Source organism: Pristiophorus japonicus, chromosome 4 (assembly GCF_044704955.1).
Source record: "Pristiophorus japonicus isolate sPriJap1 chromosome 4, sPriJap1.hap1, whole genome shotgun sequence".
NCBI classification, from domain to species: Eukaryota; Metazoa; Chordata; class Chondrichthyes; family Pristiophoridae; genus Pristiophorus; species Pristiophorus japonicus.
In genome coordinates, this window is record NC_091980.1 from 129263189 (window position 1) to 129276426 (window position 13238).

At 44.3% G+C, this 13238-nt stretch overlaps 1 protein-coding gene across 1 annotated transcript; it reads right to left on the bottom strand.

Moving 5' to 3' along the window:
- On the bottom strand, positions 1-4291 carry LOC139262199 (ferritin heavy chain B-like). Its single transcript, XM_070877343.1, has 4 exons — positions 4190-4291; positions 1592-1738; positions 502-627; positions 1-156 (listed from the first exon to the last, which is right to left on the bottom strand). Exons 1-4 carry the CDS (start codon positions 4289-4291, stop codon positions 1-3), a joined length of 531 nt encoding a protein of 176 aa, XP_070733444.1.
- Between the last annotated feature and the right edge of the window lie 8947 nt (positions 4292-13238).

Here is a 13238-nt window from a genome sequence, read left to right on the forward strand (position 1 = left end):
TCAGTCACTTTCTCCCAGTGTGTGCTTGTCAAACAGGTACTCTCCCAGGCCATTCTCAGGGGCTCCTAGTCTCTTCAGGTTGGTGATATGATCACCAAGCTTCTTGATCATCTTCACTTGTTCATCCAAGTAGTGGGTCTCCAGGAAGTCACACAACTGAAGGAGGAAACAAGTTATGACTAGTAGCAGATATCAAGGAACATCCCCTCAAGTTGGGATTTTAATCCTCTTCGACTGGAGGATAGTCAACTAGGACAATTGAGATCGACGCAAATTTGCTCTAATAATCCAGTAACTCATGTACAATGTGAGCTTAGATCCTGGAGACACTGGGACACATTTAATTCTCAATGTCCACAGTAGGCCAACTTCCCGGTCCTCTCCCCCACCCCCTGAAGAACCCAAAGACAGCTATTGGGCATGGAGCCATTTTGAAACAGCTCAAGGACAGCAATGTTCCACCACCTCCAACTTACCCAAAAACCCACATGAGGAACTTACATGAGGGTCAGTGCTCCTAGTGGAGAGTTTGTGCAGATCCAGCAGACTCTGGTTCACATTCTTCTCCATCTGCAGAGCTCTCTGCATCGCCTCCAGACTATTGCTCCACTCATCCTGCTCTGGTTTCTGAAGAGGAAAGTCACAGGCAGTTCATGTACAATGGAACAAACAAAATACACAAGACAGTACAAGGAAAATAGGGGTGAAAAAGCAACCAGATGACAATGTTAGCATAAACAATCACCCAGAAATTCCACTTGCTCCTTCCTGTGGGCATTCGACAAGATTTTAAGAGAAAATATACACAGCTACCCGAAGCTGCTGCCCCCACTCGACTTTCCCATGCACAGGCCTCCTCTTGCTGCACATCGTAGCATGTGCATGTCAGGACGTGCACAGGCCAGGAGCTGGAGTCACATGGCTCTGGGCAGCCAATCAGTTATAGTATATTCTCATTCATAGTAATAGGAGTTTTATAAGTACGAAACTCCTAATACTATGAATGAAAAACCACTCCAAACACCCACAATAATAATAAATATACACTACATAAGATTCATTTAAATTAAAGTTAATGCCTTTTTAATAAAAAGGAATTTTTTTTTTTTTAAATACAAGTTTTTTAATTATGCCTTAAAATAAACTTAGTCATGGGGAGGATTTTTATCAAATAGGTTTTCATAACTTTTTTTTAATGTTTGTTTGTGTGTTTTTAAAAAACTTGTGCCTGTTAAAGTAGGCTATGCGCCTGCTTTTTCAGGCACAAGATTTTTGCGTACATTTGGATGCGTAAATAAATATAAAATTTGCATGTACAAATGTCCTTGCTCCAGATATGTGCAATCCAGAAACTTAACAGATCAGAAAAGCTGGTTTTCATCTCATGCGCAACGCACGCTGAAAACCAGCTTTTCCGATGCCGTCCCGGGTCCGTAGAAACTTTGTACGGGCCCGGGGAGGCCAGAATTTCAGGCTCATTGTGTCACAGGAATATATAATTTCTGCATTCCACTACCACAACCATGGAACCATTTGAAACAATCAGTCTAAGGCTATCCAGACAGCAGGCCACTCATTTATTGAACCAAACCTTGATGTCTGCCAAGATGATTCGGCCTCCACGCCGATTCTGGAATTCCATCAGTTTCTCAGCATGCTCACGTTCCTCATGTGACTGCTCCTTGAAGAACTCAGCAAAGTGACGCAGGGCAACATCATCCCGGTCAAAGTAGAAGGACTGCAGAGAGAATTTTAAACAGCTTCTTCAGACCTTGATATTCATATACAAAAGAGAGATAGTTATTTCCCCCCCCCCACCACCGGAGATAGTGAATTCTTAATTCTTCAAAAATAGATACCATTTGTAAACTAGCAAAATGCCATTCAATTCATCAATGGGAGTGGAGCCTCACCTCCCTATAACAGGATGAAATGTTCAACCAGCAAGAAAAAACTATAAACTAAAGTTCAGGATTATATTTCATGTCCAGTCAAACCAAGTACTAGTCCTGGATAAGCAACACCTCCTCTAATTTCCATCATTCACACAAGACTGTGTCCATCATGAGGTGGATGTGAAAGATCAAAGAGGAGAGATTGAGCAGACTAGGCCTCTATTCCCTCAAGTTTAGAAGGAGAGATGATCTCATTAGAAACATACAAAATTGTTACTGGGCTTGAAGGATTAGATGCAGGGAGGATGGTTCCCCTTGCTGGAGAGTCTAGAACCAGGGGGTCACAGTCTCAGAATAAGGGGTCAGCCATTCAGGATGGAGATGAGGAGGAATTTCTTCACTCAGGGTGGTAACTCTTTGGAACTCTCTACTCCATGGAGGCTCAGTCATTGAGTAGATTCAAGACAGAAAGCAATAGATTTTTTTGATACAAGGGAATCAAGGGATATGGGGACAGTGCAGGAGGTGCAGTTGAGTACAAGATCAGCAATGATCTTATTGAATGACGTGCAACTTGAGGGGCCAGATGGCTACTCCAGAGGTACTACTGCAGGGAGCTCTGCAGGTGTTGCTGGCTAATATTTATCCCTCAAAGATGATCTGATCATTTATCTTGCCAGTTTGAGAGCAGCCTTACTGTGCATTAATTGAGCCTGCTGCATTCCCACAATAACATTTCCCACATAACAGGTGACTACACTGAACTACTTCATTGGCTACAATGCACTTTGCAACATTCCAAGGTAGTGAAAGGCACTATAGAAATGATTGAATCTTTTAATCAAATGGAAGGATAGTTAGTGAGAACAATCCTCCACTCCAGTAGTTTACACACCAATAGTGTAACAGAAACATAGAAAATAGGTGCAGGAGTAGGCCATTTGGCCCTTCAAGTCTGCACCAGCATTCAATATCATGGCTAATCATTCACCTCAGTACCCCTTTCCTGCTTGCTCTCCATAACCCTTGATCCCTTTAGCAATAAAGGCCATATCTAACTCCCTCTTGAATATATCCAATGAACTGGCAACAACTACTCTCTGCAGCAGGGAATGCCACAGGTTAACTACTGAGTGAAGAAATTGCTCCTCATCTCAGTCCTAAATGATTTACCTTTGATCCTTAGACTATGTCCCCTGGTTCTGGACTTACCAACATCAAGAACATTCTTCCTGCATCTAACCTATCCCATCAAAATTTTATATGTTTCTACACAATCCCCTCATCCTTCTAAACTCCAGTGAATACAGGCCCAGTCAATCCAGTCTCTCATATGTCAGTCCTGCCATCCCAGGAATCAGTCTGGTGAACCTTCACTGAACTCCCTCAACAGCAAGAAAATCTTTCCTCAGATTAAAGAGACCAAAACTGAACACAATATTCCAGGTGAGGCCTCACCAAGGCCCTGTACAACTGCGGTAAAACCTCCTTGCTCCTTTACTCAAATCCCCTAGCTATGAAGGCAAACATACCATTTGTCTTCTTCAGCACCTGCTATACCTGCATGCCAACTTTCAATGACTGATGTACCATGTCACCCAGGGCTCATTTTATCTCTCCATCTCTCCTTTTCCTAATCTACCACCATTCAGATAATATTCTACCTTCATGTTTTTCCCACCAAAATGAATAACCTCATTATACTGCAGCTGCCCTGCATTTGTCCACTCATGTAACCTGTCCAAATCACCCTGCAGCCTCTTAACACCCTCCTCACAGCTCAGACCACCATCCAGCTTATCATCTGCAAACTTAGATATTACACTCAAATCCCTCATCCAAATCATTAATGTATATTATAAATAAAATAAAATAAAAAAAAGATCTCAGCACAGTGAGCAAGGCTCCAACACCAGGATTCACAGTACTTCACCTCTAATTAATGAGAATGCTAGTAAGGACCTGCCCACATTTCACTCACTACAGTCCCCCCACTGAAACTGAACATTATCTCAGGTCAACTGGCCCCTGACCAGGTTTGTGCTCTTCTGTTATACACTCAGACAGCAGCTGAGCTAATTTCAGATATTAAACCTCAAAAAAGGACAGCTGCTATAGGGAGGACTCCATTAACTCAACAAGATCCCCTTGTATTACACACCTGAAGTCCTCACTGCCCAAAGACTCTGCTCCCCCAGGGAAGTAATTCCAGAGAAATACAGCTTAAAGCCAATTCATGGAATTGGAGAATTTCCAACTTTTCAGAATGCAACAACAAGGAATACAAGACTCACCATGGAGAGGTAAACATAGGAGGAACAGAGCTCCATGTTGATCTGCTTGTTGACAGCAGCCTCACAATCCTGGTGGTAGTTCTGACACACTTGGGAGGCCATCTTCACTATCTATATTACACTATTACTTCTCACTATCTCCTGCGGAGTTCTCAAATTCACACTATTGTGCTCAAGTTCCTGTATTTATACTATTGGAACAGCTGCATTCAAACAGGGTATGACATCACCAATGATGATTGGCTCTCAGGGATTGTCAATCAGGAACCTTCCATGAATCCAGGCACCAATTAACAAAGGAGAGGAGGTTTGGGGGCGGGGCTGGGGGAGATCCAGAGCCAATTAGAGCTTTGGGAAACACAACATTTTGGGAGATCAGTCTCGGTGATGTCACTGACTTTGGGTTCCTTGAACATCTTCAAATCTGAAAGTGTCTCATTTTTTAACACTCTCAATTGATTGAAATGAACATTTTTTACTTTCGCCGAAGGGGTTTTTCATAATCTGGCGAAGTTTGTTACTTGCAAGTTTCTGTGGCATTGAGGCAATATTCAAAGCTATCACATCGTCTTGGTGAATTGACAAACCAACCATTGACCAGTGGAATGAGAATTCCATCCTGGGGGTGGTGTGAACTGCCCCCAGTTCGAATATAGAGAATGGCCATGTGTCTGAGGATTGGCTACATGGGGGCATCAACGATCTGTCATTTTTATTCTCATGGAATGATGCCTGGTAAAATTCAATATAGTGAGTGAGAATGAGAGGGAGTGAACATTACTGAACACATTGTCACCCACAGACACGTCTCCATTTGATAGAGGGATTCAAAATCATGAGGTGTCTGGACAGAGTCGATAGACAGGAACAGTTCCCATTGGCAGAAGGGTCGAGAACCAGAGGACACAGATTTAAAGTGACTGGCAAAAGAACCAAAGGCGACATGTTTACACAGCGAGTGGCTGGGATCTGGAATGCAATGTCCGAGAGGGTGATGGAGGTAGACTCAATCGTGGCTTTCAAAAGGGAATTGGATAAGTACCTGAAGGAAAAAAAATAGCAGGGTTGCGGGAAAGGGCGGGGGAGTGGGACTAGCTGAAGTGCTGTTGCAGAGAGTCGGCACAGGCTCGATGGGCTGAATGGCCTCCCTCTGTGCTGTAACCATTCTATGATTCTATGATTTGCTCCGGCGTGTTTTGGGGCAGGCCTGATGGACCAACTGGTCTTTTCCTGCCCCTCAATTTGGTGTGTTGGACGCATCCTTTTTCAGTCACCTTTCAGTGAGGCGAAAGAATATTTAAATTCGATTGAAATGATGAACCTCAGATATGCTCCAACTGCCTGGTTCATCATAGATTCTATCAGCACAGAAAGAGGCCAATTGGCCCATCATGCCTGTGCAGGCACTTTGAAAGAGCGATCCAATTAGTCCCACTCCTCAGCTCCTTCCCCATCACCCTGCAACTTTTGTCCTTTTCAAGTATATATGCAATTCTCTCTTCAAAGTTACTGTTGAATCTGATTCCACCGCCCTTTCAGGCAGCACGTTCCGGATCACAACAACTCGCTGCGTAAAAATAATCGTCCTCATCTCTCCCCTCTGGTCATTTGCCTTTCATGTTGGTGTTTCTCAGAGAACCAAAGTCGAAATATCTGATTTCAGTGCAGAAGTATTCAGTCCTGGATTAGCTGATGAAAGGTGTTCCCTTGGATGAAAACTCTGCTTTAGATGGGGCAGAGGGAGCGGCAGTGGTTCAGATCCAGTGCCACCAATCACACCACAGGCACTGCCCTTTCGGGGGAGATGCCACCAATGAGCACAGTTGACCCACCTGAATCGAACATGTGCCTGTGTATTTACACCTATATTGGTCGAAAGATCCAAGATGCATTAAATGCCCTGCAGTCACAAAGGACTTCGAGCAAACTGATGGACATCACATGGTCACAATCAATGGCCAGCCTAGTGGGCACTAAATACTGTCATTCGATATATAGTGAATGGTAACTTCTTTGAGATGAATATACATGGAATGACATGACAACAATTTCAGTGTACTCACTGCAGTTCTGAACTAATTTTATAAAATTAACTTGTGTAAAAATGGAGTTGAGGGTGGATTTCCCAATCACCAATTGTACTTCCCTTGGCCCCAATACCATCGCTCACTCAATGAGCTCAGACATTGAGTGTGGAGTCCAGCATTCTGTGCTACTTTGCCCACCAAGCTGAACAAAAAGTCTATAGCAGCAAGAATGAGTTTGGTTGAGTGAGCGACCTGCAGTGTATCCTACGGGAGTAACTCAGAGCAGCATTGATAGCTTACTTTAAATAAATACTTAAAGTGGGAGTGTACATTTGGAATGAAATGGTTAAACACTAACAGACTGGAAAACTCTCCATGCCTTGAACATTACAGCAGCTGACATGTTGTTGCATTGATGGTTAAATTGTTGCCATTGATGCAAAGGGCAAAGAGAATATTCATCACCAGTGGGAGCAGTTACTTGTATAGAAACATAGAAACATAGAAAATAGGAGTAGGCCACTTGGCGCTTCGAGCCTGCACTGCCATTCAATAAGATCATGGCTGATCATTCCTTCAGTACCCCTTTCCTGCTTTCTCTCCATACCCCTTGATCCCCTTAACCGTAAGGGCCATATCTAACTCCCTCTTGAATATAGAAACAGAGACATAGAAAATAGGTGCAGGAGTAGGCCATTCGGCCCTTCGAGCCTGCACCGCCATTCCATGAGTTCATGGCTGAACATGCAACTACAATACCCCATTCCGGCTTTCTTGCCATACCCCTTGATCCCCCTAGTAGTAAGGACTACATCGAACTCCTTTTTGAATATATTTAGTGAATTGGCCTCAACGACTTTCTATGGTAGAGAATTCCACAGGTTCACCACTCTCTGGGTGAAGAAGTTTCTCCTCATTTCGGTCCTAAATGGCTTACCCCTTATCCTTAGACTGTGATCCCTGGTTCTGGACTTGCCCAACATTGGGAACATTCTTCCTGCATCTACCCTGTCGAAACCCGTCAGAATATTAAATGTTTCTGTGAGGTCCCCTCTCATTCTTCTTGCATCTACCCTGTCTAAACCCATCAGAATATAAAATGTTTCTGTGAGATCCCCTCTCATTCTTCTGAACTCCAGTGAATACAAGCCCAGTTGATCCAGTCTTTCTTGATATGTCAGTCCCGCCATCCTGGGAATCAGTCTGGTGAACCTTCGCTGCACTCCCTCAATAGCAAGAATGTCCTTCCTCAAGTTAGGAGACCAAAACTGTACACAATACTCCAGGTGTGGCCTCACCAAGGCCCTGTACAACTGTAGTAACACCTCCCTGCCCCTGTACTCAAATCCCCTCGCTATGAAGGCCAACATGCCATTTGCTTTCTTAACCGCCTGCTGTACCTGCATGCCAACCTTTAATGACTGATGTACCATGACACCCAGGTCTCGTTGCACCTCCCCTTTTCCTAATCTGTCACCATTCAGATAATAGTCTGTCTCTCTGTTTTTACCACCAAAGTGGATAACCTCACATTTATCCACATTATACTTCATCTGCCATGCATTTGACCTATCCAAGTCACTCTGCAGTCTCAGAGCATCCTCCTCGCAGCTCACACTGCCACCCAACTTAGTGTCATCCACAAATTTGGTGATATTACATTTAATCCCCTCGTCTAAATCATTAATGTACAATGTAAACAGCTGGGGCCCCAGCACAGAACCTTGCGATACCCCACTAGTCACTGCCTGCCATTCTGAAAAGTACCCATTTACTCCTACTCTTTGCTTCCTGTCTGCCAACCAGTTCTCAGTCCACATCAGCACACTAACCCCAATCCCATGTGCTTTAACGTTGCACATTAATCTCTTGTGTGGGACCTTGTCGAAAGCCTTCTGAAAGTCCAAATATACCACATCAACTGGTTCTCCCTTGTCCACTCTACTGGAAACATCCTCAAAAAATTCCAGAAGATTTGTCAAGCATAATTTCCCTTTCACAAATCCATGGTGACTTGGACCTATCATGTCACCTCTTTCCAAATGCGCTGCTATGACATCCTTAATAAGTGATTCCATCATTTTACCCACTACCGATGTCAGGCTGATGGTTTATCATTCCCTGTTATCTCTCTCCCTCCTTTTTTAAAAAGTGGGGTTAAATTGGCTACCCTCCACTCCATAGGAACTGATCCAGAGTCAATGGAATGTTGGAAAATGACTGTCAATGCATCCGCTATTTCCAAGGCCATCTCCTTAAGTACTCTGGGATGCAGTCCATCAGGCCCTGGGGATTTATCGGCCTTCAATCCCATCAATTTCCCCAACACAATTTTCCGACTAGTAAGGATTTCTCTCAGTTCCTCCTTCTTACTAGACCCTCTGACCCCTTTTATATCCGGAAGATTGTTTGTGTCCTCCTTAGTGAATACCAAATCAAAGTACTTGTTCAATTGGTCTGCCATTTCTTTGTTCCCTGTTATGACTTCCCCTGATTCTGACTGCAGGGGACCTACGTTTGTCTTTGCTAACCTTTTTCTCTTTACATATCTGTAGAAGCTTTTGAAGTCCATCTTAATGTTCCCTGCAAGCTCCTCTAGTACTCTATTTTCCCTGCCCTAATCAAACCCTTTGTCCTCCTCTGCTGAGTTCTAAATTTGTTCCAGTCTCTGGGTTCACTGCTATTTCTGGCCAATTTGTATGCCACTTCCTTGGCTTTAATACTATACCTGATTTCTCTTGATAGCCACGGTTGAGCCACCTTCCCTTTTTTATTTTTACACCAGACAGGGATGTACAATTGTTGTAGTTCATCCATGCGGTCTCTAAATGTCTGCCATTACCCATCCACTGTCAATCCCTTAAGTATCATTCGCCAATCTATCCGAGCCAATTCACGCCTCATACCTTCAAAGTTACTCTTCTTTAAGTTCTGGACCATGGTCTCTGAATTAACTGTTTCATTCTCCATCCTAATGTAGAATTCCATCATATTATGGTCACTCTTCCCCAAGGGGCCTTGCACATCGAGATTGCTAATTAATCCTCTCTCAATACACAACACCCAGTCTAAGATGGCCTCCCCGCTAGTTGGCTCCTCGACATATTGGTCTAGAAAACCATCCCTTATGCACTCCAGGAAATCCTCCTCCACCGTATTGCTTCCAGTTTGGTTAGCCCAATCTATATGCATATTAAAGTCACCCATGATAACTGCTGCACCTTTATTGCATGCACCCCTAATTTCCTGTTTGATGCCCTCCCCAACATCACTACTACTGTTTGGAGGTCTGTACACAACTCCCACTAACGTTTTTTGCCCTTTGGTGTTCTGCAACTCTACCCATATAGATTCGACATCATCCAAGCTAATGTCCTTCCTAACTATTGCATTAATCTCCTCTTTAACCAGCAATGCTACCCTACCTCCTTTTCGTTTTACTCGATCCTTCCTGAATGTTGAATACCCTTGGATGTTGAGTTCGCAGCCCTGATCATCCTGGAGCCATGTCTCTGTAATCCCAATCACATCATATCTGTTAACATCCATTTGCGCAGTTAATTCATCCATCTTATTACGGATACTCCTTGCATTCAGACACAAAGCCTTCAGGCTTGTTTTTTTAACACCCTTTGTCCTTTTAGTGTGCAGTGTGGTGCAGTGTGGCCCTTTTTATTTCTCGCCTTTGTTTACTCAGCCTTCCACTATTGCTTTTTACCTTGTACCATCTGTTTCTGACTCCATATTACTTCGCCCTGTCTCGCTGCATAGGTTCCCATCCCCCTGCCATATTAGTTTAAACACTCCCGAACTGCATTAGCAAATGTTACCCCCAGGATATCAGTTCCAGTCCTGCCCAAGTGCAAACCATCCATTTTGTACAGGTCCCACTTCCCCCAAAACTGGTTCCAATGTCCCAGGAATTTGAATCCCTCCCTCTTGCACCACTGTTCCAGCCACGTATTTATTCTAACTATCCTGCTCCCTCTACTCTGATTAGCACGTGGCACTGGTAGCAATCCAGAGATTACTACCTTTGAGGTCCTACTTTTAAATTTAACACCTAGCTCCCTAAATTCAGCTTGTAGAACCTCTTCCCACTTCTTACCTATATCGTTGGTACCTACGTGTACCACGACAACTGGCTGTTAACCCTCCCTCTCTCGAATGCTCTGCAGCCGCACCAAGACATCCTTGAACTTGCACCAGGGAGGCAACATACCATCCTGAAGTCTCGGTTGAGGCTACAGAAACTCCTATTTATTCCCCTCAAAATAGAGTCCCCTATCACTATAGCTCTCCCACTCTTTTTCCCCCCATTCTGTGCAGCAGAGCCACCCATGGTGCCATGAACCTGGCTGCTGGTGCCTTCCCCTGGTAAGTCATCTCCCCCAACAGTATCCAAAACGGTATATCTGTTTTGGAGGGAGATGACCGCAGGGGACTCCTGCACTACCTTCCTGCTCTTGCCTTGTTTCTTGGTCACCCGTTCACTATCTGTCCTAAACCTTACCTGCGGTGTACCAACTCACTAAATGTGCTATCCACAACATTCTCAGCATCGCGCATGCTCCAGAGGGAGTCCATCCGCAGCTCCAGTGCCGTCATGCGGTCTGTCAGGAGCTGCAGCTCGACACACTTCCTGCACACATAATAGTCAGGGACACTGGAAGTGTCCCTGATTTCCCACATAGCACAGGAGGAGCATGACATGGGTCCAAGCTCTCCTGCCATGACTTAACCCTGAAATTAATTTACTTACTAAAATTTACTTAAACACCAAACAGCTACTTAGTAGTTCGCTGCCAATTAAACCAATCTAATAGTCAGTCTAAAAGAGAGTTATACTTACCAGTCGAACAGCCAACCACTTACCAGCTTGGCTGATACGTGACCTCTCGATTTCGCACCCCTCTATCTTTGTCTGCAGCTGGTTGGGCTGGTCTCTGGGCTTTCGTCCCATACTCTCGCATCCTTATCAGCTGCTCTAGTGTCAGCACTGGTAGGAAAAACAAGACAAAACAGCACCTGCCACCCCCACTTGCCTGAACTCACCCACTTACCAAACTCACGAATGCCACTCTATGCTGCTGCACTCAATGAACTGACATCAACAACTCTCTGCGGCAGGGAATGCCACAGGTCAACAACTCTCTGAGTGAAGAAGTTTCTCCTCATCTCAGTCCTAAATGGCCTACCCCTTATCCTAAGACTATGTCCCCTGGTTCTGGACTTCCCAACATCGAGAACATTCTTCCCGCATCTAACCTGTCCAGTCCCGTCAGAATCTGATATGTTTCGATGAGATCACCTCTCATCCTCCTAAACGCCAGTGAATAAAGCCCAGTTGATCCAGTCTCTCCTCATATGACAGCCAAGCCACCCCTGGAATCAGTCTGGTGAACCTTCGCTGCACTCCCTCAATAGCAAGAACATCCTTCCTCAGACTAGGAGACCAAAACCAAAACCAAATACAATATTCCAGGTGAGGCCTCACGAAGGCCCTGTACAACTGCAGTAAGACCTCCCTGCTCCTATATTCAAATCCCCTAGCTATGAAGGCCTTCTTTACCGCCTGCTGTACCTGCGTGCCCACTTTCAGTGACTGATGAACCATGACACCCAGGTCTCTTTGCACCTCCCCTTTTTCTAGTCTGCCGCCATTCAGATAATATTCTGCCTTCGTGTTTTTGCCCCCAAAATGGATAACCTCACATTTATTCACATTATACTGCATCTGCCATGTATTTGCCCACTCACCTAACCTGTCCAAGTCACCCTGCAGCCTCTTAGCATCCTCCTCGCAGCTCACACCGCCCCCAGTTTAGTGTCAAGCGCAAACTTGGAGATATTACACTCTATTCCTTCATCCAAATCATTAATGTATATTGTAAAGAGCTGGGGTCCCAGCACTGAGCCCTGCGGCACCCCACTAGTCACTGCCTGTCATTCTGAAAAGGATCCGTTTATCCCGACTCTCTGCTTCCTGTCTGCCAACCAGTTCTCTATCCACGTCAGCACATTACCCGCAATATCATGCGCTTTGATTTTGTACACCAATCTCTTGTGCGGGACCTGTAAAAAGCCTTTTGAAAGTCCAAATACACCACATCCACTGGTTCTCTAGTAGTTACATTCGCAAAAAATTCCAGAAGATTCGTCCAGCATGATTTCCCTTTCATAAATCCATGCTGACTCGGTCTGATCCTGTCACTGCTTTCCAAATGAGCTGCTATTTCATCCTTAGTGATTGATTCCAACATTTTCCCCACTACTGATGTCAGGCTAACTGGTCTATAATTACCTGCTTTCTCTCTCTCTCCTTTTTTAAAAAGTGGCGTTACATTAGCTACCCTCCAGTCCATAGGAACTGATCCAGAGTCGATAGATTGTTGGAAAATGATCACCAATGCATCCACTATTTCTAGGGCCACTTCCTTCAGTACTCTGGGATGCAGACTATCAGGACCCAGGGATTTATCGGCCTTTAATCCCATCAATTTCCCTAACACAATTTTCCACCTAATAAGGATATCTTTCAGTTCCTCATTCTCACTAGGCCCACTGTCCCTTCGTGCATTCGGAAGGTTACTTGTATCTTCCTTTGTGAAGACAGAACCAAAGTATTGGTTCAATTGGTCTGCCATTTCTTTGTTCCCCATTATAAATTCACCTGAATCAGAATGCTAGGGACCTACGTTTGTCTCTACTAATCTTTTTCTCTTCACATATTTATAGAAGCTTTTGCAGTCAGCTTTTATGTTCCCTGCAAGCTTCCTCTCGTACTCTATTTTCCCCTTCTTAATTAAACCCTTAGTCCTCCTCTGTTGAATTCTAAATTTCTCCCAGTCCGGAGGTTTGTTGCTTTTTCTAGATAATTTATATTCCTCTTCCTTGGTTTTAACACTATCCTTAATTTCCCTTGTTAGCCATTGTTGAGCCACCTTCCCAGTTTTATTTTTACTCCAGACAGGGATGTACATCCATGTGATCTTTAAATGTTTGCCATTGCTTATCCACCG